The following is a 12236-nucleotide window of genomic DNA, read 5'->3' as shown; positions in this document are numbered from 1 at the left end:
ATAGTAATGTACATGGAACTTGTGGTGTCTACCCCTTTGCTATCGTATTGCCATACAAGAGAACCCCCCTCACAACTCAAGTGGGTGCTCTTGATTATTTATTCAAGGAAATACCAACTTTCTCCTAAAAGAACTTGATGTTGGTACCATCCCAAATCTCAGCCACAATTTGGTTCACGTGATGACAAATCACATACATTGGCCAAAATTGTACTGAGAGAGGGGAGGTATCAAATTTCTTCCCAAAACCTAACCTTTTTTTGATTCCCAATCACCCATCTATATCCAAATTTTAAAGTTCTGGAGGCCCACATCACTCCCCGCCAAAATTTAGAGGATGGTTGGGGTTTACAAGAAAAAAAATGTTTGGTGAGTTCTTGATGTATTTGCTATCTACAATCTATATCTATATTTTCCCCTCATCTTGGGTGTATCTATTAACCCAACTCTCCAACTCGCAAAGATTGACATCCGCGATGTTTGGATCCCTAAACCCTCATTTTTTACATATGGCCACCTTCTAGACCGAGCTCGCAGTGTGTGCAATCCCTGGACACAATGGAAGCATGCACAGAGCCTACCATGTTAAAGCAAAAGAAAACCTCGTATTGGCACCTCAAAAAACCTTCGATAACTGTCATCGATGTATTTGCCTAGACACTTCCATTGCACGAGTGCCCTCAAAGAGAAAAAGGTGCCACTACACAATAATTTGGTGTGCCATAAGCTTATGGTGTGATATGCATCCTTCTTTTTGGCACTACAGCCTTATCCACTCATGCTTCATGGCACCTTCTTTGCTTTGCTCATTCATCGACACACACCACCTCCTCGATGCCCGGCCATCGACGGTTACCATCAACCGTCTAGATTGTTGGGCAATCCTTCTTCTTGCTCTCATTCTCTACCCTCCCTCTTCCCCCATTTCATCTTCTTCCACAGATGCATCTGCCCCCCCCCCCCCCCCCCCTGACGGTCATACATGAGATAACATCACTGCTCTTCTCGTGCGCATCAGACGACATATGGCGACACATTCAACCCCCAACACTACGGATCACATGTTTGAAAGTCGAAACATACATTTTCCGAATGGAAATTCATCACATTTTACTGTAAGAAAGAAAGCAAAATGGAGAAGGAAGTGATTGGCCTGACATGTGGGGCCAATGGGAAATGGAATTCCTATCCGAGATTTCAAGGTTAATTTTTTTCCCGAAAATAAAGGGGAATTGAAAATTCATGCTCCTCGAGCCCATTCCCTTCTCCCCTCTCCCCCGCCTCCTTCCATTGGATCGAAAACAAAATCGTCGCCCCCCCAAAAATCCAATCCCCAATCCCGCCTACCCAATCCGCCGAAACCCTAGCGGCGAGGGACGGGAGGCCGTAGCCGGGGGATTCCAGCGCTCGGGCGTGATGGATTTGGATCTGTGGATCGTCAAGGTCAAGGAGGGGCAGCACCTCGCCGAGCACGAGCTCCAGTCCCTCTGCGAATACGTACGGTCTCTCTCCCCCTTCCGATGCCCCAACCCCGCCGGCCTCTCCACTTCCCGCCGCCGCCGCCGCCTGGCCTAGGTCCTGGAGGTCTGATCGGTGCGGCTCTACGCTGCTGTTCAGTGAGCTGAGCTGAGTGACTGATGCTCCCGTGTGTGTCTGATGAAACCATTTCAGGTGAAGGAGATCCTCATCGAGGAGTCGAACGTGCAGCCGGTCAACAGCCCCGTGACGGTGTGCGGCGACATCCACGGCCAGTTCCACGACCTCATGAAGCTCTTCGCCACCGGCGGCCATGTCCCCGACACCAACTACATATTCATGGTCTCTGGCTCTGCTGGTACTTTGGTGTTTTATACTGGAGTGGTCATCCTGCTGCTTACTGAACCGAGTTTGTGTTGGCTGGCAGGGCGACTTTGTCGACCGCGGGTTCAACAGCCTCGAGGTCTTCACCATTCTTCTGCTTCTGAAAGCTAGGTATGCCATTGAATGTCTGCTTGGGCAATTGAATGAATGTACTTGCTTTGCACACCTATCATGTGTGGTACTTCTAAAACTCATTAACACATGGCAGTTGAATATATGATGTGCTCTTTAATTTGCTCCCTTTTCCCAAACAGCACCTTCATAGATTTCCGCTTTTGTGTTAGCCTTTTTCATCAGCAATTCAGTAGTAGTATGCTGTAGTCAGTGATTCAGCGCATGGGAGTACATGCTCTGCACAAGTATCATCTATGGTACTTAAATCTCATTAACAGATGTCCATTGAACTTATCATGTGCCGTTCAATTTGCTCCTTTTCCCAAACAACACCTTCATAGAATGTTGTTTTAGCTCGTTGTCATCTGTAACTCAGTAGTATCCTGTAGTCAGTGATTCAGCACATGTGAGTTTATACGTAATGTTGCTAGTAGGGTTGTCTCCACCTAAGGGAAGTTTGAACATTCCGGAGGCTAAACTTGATACTCCTTCACTGTAGAATGGAACTATTGATTCATGCTTAATAAAATTTCTCAGCATTAACATCCTTGTTGACTCCATATTGGTGAGACAACGGTTAGCACTGAATATTTCTGTTCGAATGCAGTTTATTTTCTTTGCACTCGAAGATTCATTTCAATTCCCCGCAAAACAAAAAAAGGACTTGCTTTCAAATACTTCGGTATCACGACAGATTTCTTTTTCTATTTAGTAATTTCATGTTATCATTAGGTATCCTGGCCACATAACCCTTCTGCGTGGAAACCATGAAAGCAGACAGTTGACGCAGGTACAATCCTTTTGTAATATTCGAATGCTATTTCTTTTCTCATTTTTTAGTTTGCCTCACATGCTTCCTTTCTAACTGGAACTAGAATCTCTCTTATTCTATTTTCTTTGAAGCTTTATGCTGGTTAACCAATACTATCTGCAACTAAACCTATCTGTCATGTGTGTATCCTAAGATTTGTTTATTTTTTTAGGTTTATGGTTTTTATGACGAGTGTCAGAGGAAGTATGGGAATGCAAATGCATGGCGGTATTGCACTGATGTTTTTGATTACCTTACTCTTTCAGCAATCATTAATGGCACAGTAAGTTATGTTGGGTAAAGAAGTTAAGTCCTATGTTCAGATGATGTAAAGTCATACTTAGTGACATGTTCATATTTAGGTCCTCTGTGTTCATGGTGGCCTTTCACCTGATGTACGCACAGTTGATCAGGTTAGTTATTCTATTTACTTTTGGCTCATATTCCCGAATTGATGCTTTCGTTTACACTGCCCTGGTGATATCAATATATAGTTATTCACATTTTCCCGTGTAAAATCAATTCTCGCTTCTTTATTTATTCAATTAGTTCAATCATCTGATGCCCCTTTGAGTAGCTTCCTATATTTGTTTGAAGGGTGTACTAAACAGACTATTAATCAGTAGCACCATCAGAAAATGTGTCTCCTAGAGTCTTAGTGTACTGTAAAATTGCATAGTTGTATTCATGTGGATTGTCTTTTGTTAGAGACTTAAGATTCATCTTTGTTATACACATTTCCTTTCGGTGATAAAAATATACTTCCCAACTGTAGATATATGGAAAGCGGTAGTTTAGGAGAACCACTATCTGTATGTGATTTTGTTTTTTGTTACATGAGACTGGAGCGTTTAAGATGGTGTCCAGTGAAATACCAAACCAAAATTGGAAATCTCATGAGTATAAATGTCTTTTTTGTGTCCAGATGCGTACAATTGATCGCAACTGTGAAATTCCTCATGAAGGACCTTTTTGTGATCTGATGTGGAGTGACCCAGAAGAGATTGAGACATGGGGTGTTAGTCCCCGTGGAGCAGGTTGGCTTTTTGGATCACGGGTGACAACCGAGGTATGGCACATTGCTCTTTTCATTCCGGGTTCTCCATATGAGGTTTTGACTGACGTTTGTTGTTCTAATGCAGTTCAACCATGTTAACAATCTTGAGTTAGTTTGCCGGGCTCACCAACTAGTCCAGGAAGGCCTAAAGTACATGTTCCAAGACAAGGGTCTTGTAACTGTGAGCTCTCAGTTGACACATGTCGACTTGTCCGAGAACTTGCATGTAGTTCCAGATGCTCACTGTTTGTTTCTGTATTTTTTCCAGGTGTGGTCTGCACCTAATTATTGTTACAGATGTGGGAATGTTGCTTCTATACTAAGCTTCAGCGAAACTATGGTTGGTCACTCCATCATCACTACCAGACTTAGTTCTTCGTTTGTGTTTTATGTACTTTATGTCTACTGCTGTCTTCGCCTGTGATAACTAGCTAACCATGCTTTATTGCCTTCAAAACTTTCAAGAATCGTTCCTACTCATGCTTTGATAGGTTCCATTAGAAACCTTCTTGAGTCTATCAGTGAGTTATATAGTGATAATTTCAGTATTTTGTATATGAACTCCGGAGCTCCTGATACCATATCCAGATAGGGAACACAAGCTTGTGATTTGATTTTCAGGCTGTTTTGGTCCTTGTTACATAGTAGTACTGCAGCACGAGTTGCAACAGTTCCTGTTATTATTCAACCTTGGAATGGGTCAAAACCCACCCCGAATCCAGTCCAAACCACATGGCTAGGAACAATTTTGTCAAACCTCACCAAACGAAATTCATACTTCGGAACCCAAGCTGCACCAAACCATCTTCATTTACCACCCAAACCCATCCAAACCATTTATCATCAGCGGATTCAAGCCCAAGCATGAAAGGCAATAAAAATTCTACCTGTACATGCACTGAGGGAGAACCTCTGATACACAAACGCAGCAGACACACGAGTCCAAGCATGAAAGGCAATAAAGACCATGAGGTAAGAAGATAAATCACAATCAAGTTCCCAGAATCTTTGATACCGATCTCCATTGCTGTTAAACTCAGCCTTCCGCCATGGCGGCCTGCATCTTAGCCATGTGTCTCTCCGCCTCTGCCACCTACTGCTCGCTCCTTGCTGTCGCCTTCCGCACCATGCCCACTGCACTGGCCTTGCTGCAGCCACTTATGCACGGAAACACCCAACGGCGTGGCACCTCCCCTGCACCTTGGCCACCGCCGGCGGCAGTGCCTCGTCCTTCTTCCTCATGTTGCCCTCTGTCTCCCTGCCCCTGGCTTGAGGTTTGCTAGCTTCTCTCGGTATTGTGGCAAGAGAAAGTTCAGAGGGGGCAGGAGAAGGCGGTGCAAGGAGATGGCCACATCAGAACCCTTAGCTCGAGGGGCAGCTGCTTGTGAACTTGGGGACGATTTGTTGGCCCCAATAGTTCACCCGCGGGTTGACCCCGCCGACGAAAACCATTTCAGTATGTGCGGCTTCAGTCCACAGCGATTCTTTCATCTAAAGACCCGCACCGAGAGACCCAAATAAACCCGCACCATTCCCAGGTTGGGTTATGTATGATTGATGAAGTCACTCCTGTATTTTTGCGTACTCTTGATATTGATAAACTAACAGTAATAAGAGTCTGGAAAAGAAACCAGTCTAGAGTAAACAAGCGAATAGAACCTGAGATTCTGAGAAGGAACAAATTATTCCAGGTTCCAAGCTGTAGACTTGTCAATAAACAATCAAGTGTGGCTTGGTTGGTAACAAAAGAACTTGTGCCTGCTATCTATTCCTGATAAAAAGAAGCAGAGAGCATATATAACAATAAACAAGTACTACAATCTCCATTAAATTCCGTCGCGTCGCAGTACCAGATATATTATTATGCATACCATGTTTTTCAGTTATGTTTAAAAGAAGAAGATTTGTTATGTCATTATTTGTGGGGACTGATTATGCCACCTTTTTTATTTGATAATTTTATCGACCCCTTTTACTCCATTTTGGCAGGAAAGAGACGTCAAAATCTTCACAGAGACGGACGAGAATAACCAAATGCGAGGGCCTAGAAGTTCTGTCCCGTACTTCCTTTGACCTCCTTTGTACATTTTTGTTGTTGTGATTTTTTACTTACAGGGGGTCGAGATGATCATATTCATATAGGTGTTCATTGTTGTAGCTTGATCTCACAGTGCAGTCTGATCATCTGATGCATTTGATCTCACCATTTGTCTTAACCTGCTATACAATAGATTACCGGGAGCATAGCTGCCAATGCCTCATGTTTTTGCCCTTCATTGCCTGTCTGCCCCAAAGTTCATTTCTACAGTATATTTTTAGAACTAACATATGTACTCTCTGTCGATCATATGACACATCGAGGAAGAGAAAATAAAGCCAAGAAGGCAATAGAAGCTTCTGACTAGTACCACACTCGTATCGTAAGCAGATCAGCAGGAGTCTCCTAAGCAGCATGACCATCGTATCTTGCTCAGCAGTAAGCTGAAGAACTGTATTTATGGAGTTAAATCCTGCGATGAACACAACAAACCTTTGATTTATGCCATTTTTTTTTTTCTGTAGCTTCTTCCATTTCTTGTGCAATGAAGCGTAAAATTCAGTACTACCTCCGTCCAAGTGTATTGGGCATGCGCGTAATTCTAGGTTGTCAATTTAACTAGTTAAATATATATTATATGTGATAAAAATTATATATTCAGAAACTACATCTTCGTATGAATCTAATAATATATTATTTGTTACCTATAATACATATTTAAGTAGTTAAATTAATGACCTAGAACTACGCGCATGCCCTATACACTTGGAAGCAAAAAATGGGTATTTTTAGCGCTGGCCTGGCAACGCGGATTCACTGAAATGTAGTAAAGAATACCGAACTGAAAAAACAATACCGAAACTCGGATTTGCCAACTCAATCTTGGTGAACCACGACGGATTGCTGCTGATTTGTCCCAGTCTGCCTGGTTTCCAAACGCAATCTAGATCTCTCGGTCTCTCCTCCTCGTCGTCTCATTGGCCCGGAAAAAGAACAGAAAAGTCCCATGTTCTTCCAGGTGATCGATAACTCCATGTTCAGACGCTGTCACCAATGTAAAATAGAAATATATCCATGTAAAAAATCACCGGAGCGACACACTGTCGTCTGACTCCTCGAGAAACCCCAGCCCAGCCCAGCCCAGCTGCCGGCCAGCACATTCACGCCGCTTTCAGGGACCTTTGTGCTGTAGCGAGCTGGAGAGGGCAGCAAGAACTTGGAGTTGCCATGCCTCGCTTTGTCACCACGCACCAGCAACAACATATTTAACCTGGAATCCATTCGTTCCAAGCGAACTATGGCGGCAATGGAGGGCGCGAGGGTCCGAGCGGCGCGGGGCTACGGCGGCGGCAACGAGTCGGTGTCGGTGGGCGACGGCATGAGCATCTTCGGCCAGAGCCAGAGCCAGAGCCAGAGCATCGACGTGCGGCGGCGCGGGAAGCCCAGGCGGCGGGCCACGCTGCCCAAGGTCGTCAAGGTAGACAGACACAGACTTGCCCTCAGAGGCTTTGTCTTTGCCGTGCTTGTTGCGCTGACGTGACGTCGACCGTGGTGACTGCGTGCAGAACGTGTCGTATGATGTCAAGCAGGTGGCCAGGTCCGGGTCCGGCACGGATCGGCTGCCGCACCGGCGTCTGGCCGCCACGCCGGAGAAGGAGACGCACAAGGAGAAGGCGCGCGTGGACCCTGAGCTGTTCGCGGGCAAGACGCTGGAGCAGCTGGTGGAGCAGGCCGACGCCAAGCAGCTGGTGGAGAAGGCTGACGCCAAGGAAGGACTGGAGAAGGAGAGGGCGCACGCCGTCGTTGCCGCGGAGCCTGAGCTGCCGGCGGTCATGGCCAAGAAGCAGCTGGAGCGGCAGGGGTCTCGCAGGTCGGAGCTCCTCAAAGGACCGCGCGCGAACGTAGGTGGCCTCGCCGTCGACGTCGGTGGTGCTCGGCCGATGGAGTCTAGCGGCGGCGCGACGTACGCCGAGGTGATGCGGGAGCTGGGCCGCGTCAAGAGGGAGCTGCGGGAGCTGCAGCGCGAGGTGAAGGCCGCGAGGGAGGCCAAGGCCGGCATGGCCGTGGCCGAGGAGGACGCGGCGTCGGCGTCGTCCGCGGCGACGAGGAGCGCTGGTTCTGTCGTCGCCCTCGGCGCGAAGGAACGGAATGAAGCAAACGAGGCGCGCGTCGCCTTTGAGCTCACCGGAGCTGGCCGGTCGTCTACCAGGGAGAGAGAGGAGGAGGTCACGAGGTGGACGCCGCCGACCATGGGGCTGCAGAGAGGCGCGGCCATGAGCCGCGCGAGCGTGTCGAGCGAGCTCGAGGCGTGGCTCACCGCGGCGAGCTCCGACGACAGACGGCTCCGGCACGGTTTCGGCCACTCCTCGGATTCGGAGATCACCGACGAGGGACACGACAGCTCGCCGTCGCTGCAGGCGGCGGAAGCCAAGCTGGGCATGGCGCGGGCGGAGCTCGAGTCCGCCAAAGGAGAGAGCATCCAGTTCACGGCGTCCATGGAGCGCACGCGCACGGAGGCGGCGCGGCTCGCCGAGGAAATCAACCGGCTCGAGGAGCAGGAGAAGAAGGCCGGCGCGCAGGTGCGGCAGCTGGAGGCCGCGCTGCGCGACGCCAAGTGCAGGCTGGGCGCCGTCACGGCCGCCGACGAGATGGCCGGCGAGATCCTCGCCGACCTGGAGGCGACGCTGCAGCAGCTGGAGGAGGAGACCGAGGCGGCGGAGAAGGAGAAGGCGCTGATGGAGCCGGAGAGCCGGTGCGTCCAGGACGACGCGGACAGCGTGGACGCCGAGATCGCGGCCGCCGAGCAGAGGATCAGGGGCTCGATTAGGGAGCTGGAGGCGGCGAGGGCGTCGGAGGCCGCGGCGACGGAGAGGCTGAGGGCCGCCGTCGAGAGCGTGGCGTTGGAGAGGGCGTCCATGGCGCCGCGGAGGTCCGGGAACGTGACGCTCCCGAGGTTCGAGTACGAGTACCTGACCGGGCGCGCCGAGGTGGTCCGCGCGGTCGCCGACAAGAAGGTGGCGGCAGCCGAGGCGTGGGTGGAGGCGCGGCGGGCCGGCGAGAAGGAGATGATAATGCGCGCCGAGGCGATCGAGAGGGAGCTCGGGGTCGGAGAAGCAGCGGCCGTGGACGACGAGAGCGCGGCGGAGCAGCAGAGGCCGCGTGACGGCTTGCAGCGCGCGCACACGTCGAGGAGAGCCGCGATGGTGAAGGGCTCATCGGCGGCGACATCAAGAAGGAAGACGCCATCGCCGCCGCCGTTGGCGCGGCACCCGCGAGGGCAGGCGCTCGCCATAAGAAGCTATCTGAAGCTCGTGGGCGGGAAATGCACGAGGCCATAGTAACTGAGATGCAATTCAAGACGATGCGGACAATATCATTCCATTTCTATATGCATGTGTGCCTGTGTATCTTTTTTACAACAACAGTGTGTATATGCAGAGCAGCAGAGGGGCATGTACAAGAACAACTACGCACAAGAACAAACACCCTTCAGATACGATATGGATACAAGTATATTCTACCAGAAAATACAAACTGTGGGTAGAGGACCGTCTATCTCATGGTTTTGAGACGGGGATCTTGCAAAGTGGGCAGGCGTTCTTCCGGGAGAGCCACTGCTTGATGCAGTGCACATGGTAGCCGTGGCCGCAGCTCAGCCTCCCTACTTCCTCACTCGCTTCAAAATCTTCCTGAAAATTTGCAACAAGTTCATGTTAACTTTGTGAAGAGCCAATGCCGATGTGACATGGGGACTGAAGTGAAAAGACCAAGTTCATCATCATACTTGACAAATGCTGCAGCGCCGCTCCGTCTCTGTTGAGAAATGCTTGCGCTCGAACGCCTGGTGTTTGCCCACCCTAAGGCCGCGAACAATCTCATCTTCGCGAAGCCCTGTGCTTACATAGCCGATCCTGTCCTCGAGCGCGAGTAGCTCCTGTCAAATGATGCAGCAATGTGCTGTTAAATAAAGACAGTGGCGTGCAATCTTAAATCTGTTGCAGATGATGGGCAGCAGAAGAGGGGGGGTACCTCGTAATTCATGTTATCGACGTCAAGGCGCCAATCCTGGTATTGATCATACATGCCCATTCTTCCCAACAATAGTCTCGTTCGAAACATCATTATCTGAATGTTGTAAAGGATAATGCTGAATGTTATATAGTAGTAACAGATAACACGAGTTCAAAGTGTATGCTATATATCAAATGACCTGATGCCAACAACTTGGATCTAAAGGTAACTGACAGTGAAGTTGGACAACCTATCAAATGGCCTCATGCCAACAACTAGTGTAGAACAGATGAAAAACAGCTCCATAACTGATTGGCACTAAAGTGGAACGACAGCGTTGTGCTCGATGAGCACGAAACTAGCAAAAATGAAATAAAAAACAACGCAGTTCTCTGATCAAGAACTACTAGGTATTTTGCTGTATCTTAAGTGCAGAACTCAAAGTCAAAACTACCAGCCTTTTGACTCATAAACATGCCAGTTCATATCGTAAAGTTCACTTGAAGGGGCCCATATTCTAATAACCCTTGCTCAGGCAATCGAATCCTTCACTAAGCTCACCCCATCCTATAAGATCACATTAAACAACGAACCAACCATCCATTCCAGCATCATGGCAACTAGTTAACCAAAAGAACCAGCAACACCAACATGGTTGTTCAGTCCAGCACAATGATTCAGCGTTTGTGTGTGTGTAAACTCAGCGGGGAAAGGAAAGGGAAATCTGCATCTACACTCAAAGGGCTCTCTCTGCCCCTACACCAAACATATCTACCACCGTCACCTGCTCTCATGTGCCTCCATCCTACTATCTGCTTGCGTGTCGTATAAACATAACAACCAGCTAGGGGTGATAAACTACTATACTGTGCCAATCCCAGAGCTGCAACCACTTCAGCATAGAACGTGTGAGGATCGTTTTGCAGGATGGTCCCATGTGAGTGAGTACATGGCATCCAAACAAAAATGCCAGACCAGCATGGACCATGGGCTACACATGATGGCTACTAGTGCTAGTATAAGATTGAGCATGGACCCCCTGATAGTCTGAAACCGTCTATGGTGTGGTGGCTGCTATGAGATTTACCCAATCAGAATGATTCCTGCGGAATGTGGAGGACCAACCTATCATGTAGTAGCAGTACCAACAATGATGAAATGAATGCTGGATGGAAGTAGTTTGAGCTCTTGTCGGTGAGGTTCACAATCGCAGGGTGCGTGGAACAGCAGATGTTGTACTGTACCTCTTCCTCGGTCCTGTCGTAGGGGTGGCCGAATCCGGTGATGTGGCGGTGGCGGCCTGAGTGTAGGAGGTCGGCGTCGTGGAACGGCATGTGGAAGCGCGGCGGCGAGTCCATGAAGGACGAGGATATGTGCTCCCGCATGGTGACCCTGCGCGCCCGCTGCTCGGCGGTCCTCTGTCGATTCAGAAATTCAGAGGTCGATTCAGAACGGGATGGAGATTCAGTTGGATTTCCGAAGATGAACACAATTCGTTCGAAGTTTCAGCTAGCCATCTGCACATGTGAAAATCCATCGGAAGCAAGGAGAAGGCAGTAGACAAACCTCCCGGTGTCGCCTGTCCGCCTCCCCGCGGCGGCCCGGAGCTGGCGCGTGGTGGTGGTGGTGGCGCGCCACGACGCAGTCCACGGACGAGGCCTCGGCGGCGAAGGGAATCCCCGGGGTGCACGTGCACCACACGTCCCCAGCAGGCGCGGCGCCGCCTCCCGCGGCCCTCGCGGCCCTCCTCTCCCTCCGCCTCCGCCGGCGCCGGCTCTCGCGCCAGTCCTCGTCCTCCTCCTCGTCGTCCGCGGCGGGGCGGACCGAGGCCGAGGCGGCGACGGGCGCGTGGGCCCGGGACGCGGCGGCGGACGCGCAGCCGAGGTCGCGCAGGCGCAGCGCGAGCCACTGCTGCTTGCTCCCCCGCGCCTCCTCCGGCCCCCGCGGCGGGGGAGAGGAGGAGGAGCCCTCGCCGCGCGCCAGCAGGACCCGCAGCGCCACCCGCCGCCGCTCCGCCGACGCGCCGTCGCGGGCCATCGGAGCGGACCAAGCAAGCTCCCTTGGGCGTGCGGGCGTGCGGCTCTGACGAGGGAGTCGCGGTAGGTGGTGGCGAGCGGAGCGGAGGGAGGCAGTTGGTTATTTCTTTGGGAGGGAGGAGAGCGGCCGATGCAGAAATAGGGAGCGGTCGCCGACCCGTGGGCGACGTGGGCGGCCGTGGGATCCTGATCGGACGGGAGGGGAGTGGGCTCCTGGGACGGTGGGCGGTCCACGGGTGGTCAGTGGGTCAAGGGAGGCGGCACTTGAACAGTAGGCTCGTGTGCTTTAGTGGATAAGGATTAAGGAGG

At 50.6% G+C, this 12236-nt stretch overlaps 3 protein-coding genes across 3 annotated transcripts; 2 read left to right on the top strand and 1 right to left on the bottom strand.

Annotated features, from left to right (window-relative positions):
• Positions 1–1245: 1245 nt before the first annotated feature.
• Positions 1246–6118, top strand: LOC123449184 (phytochrome-associated serine/threonine-protein phosphatase 3-like). Its single transcript, XM_045126305.1, has 10 exons — positions 1246–1497; positions 1672–1818; positions 1904–1971; positions 2707–2764; positions 2958–3068; positions 3148–3198; positions 3711–3854; positions 3928–4023; positions 4111–4182; positions 5832–6118. The coding sequence occupies exons 1-10, from the start codon at positions 1417–1419 to the stop codon at positions 5913–5915; spliced, it is 912 nt and encodes a 303-aa protein (XP_044982240.1). The 5' UTR covers positions 1246–1416; the 3' UTR covers positions 5916–6118.
• Positions 6119–6209: 91 nt separating this feature from the next.
• LOC123449177 (protein PLASTID MOVEMENT IMPAIRED 2-like) lies at positions 6210–9269 on the top strand. The gene is made up of 2 exons (XM_045126291.1): positions 6210–7357; positions 7446–9269. Exons 1-2 carry the CDS (start codon positions 7178–7180, stop codon positions 9216–9218), a joined length of 1953 nt encoding a protein of 650 aa, XP_044982226.1. The 5' UTR covers positions 6210–7177; the 3' UTR covers positions 9219–9269.
• On the bottom strand, positions 9233–12032 carry LOC123449190. Its single transcript, XM_045126316.1, has 5 exons — positions 11458–12032; positions 11136–11309; positions 9910–10005; positions 9665–9814; positions 9233–9569 (listed from the first exon to the last, which is right to left on the bottom strand). Exons 1-5 carry the CDS (start codon positions 11926–11928, stop codon positions 9438–9440), a joined length of 1023 nt encoding a protein of 340 aa, XP_044982251.1. The 5' UTR covers positions 11929–12032; the 3' UTR covers positions 9233–9437.
• Between the last annotated feature and the right edge of the window lie 204 nt (positions 12033–12236).

The sequence above is a fragment of the Hordeum vulgare genome, chromosome 1H (assembly GCF_904849725.1).
Source record: "Hordeum vulgare subsp. vulgare chromosome 1H, MorexV3_pseudomolecules_assembly, whole genome shotgun sequence".
NCBI classification, from domain to species: Eukaryota; Viridiplantae; Streptophyta; class Magnoliopsida; order Poales; family Poaceae; genus Hordeum; species Hordeum vulgare.
The sequence above is the reverse complement of the archived record's forward strand: the minus strand, read 5'-3'. Positions and strand labels throughout refer to the sequence as shown.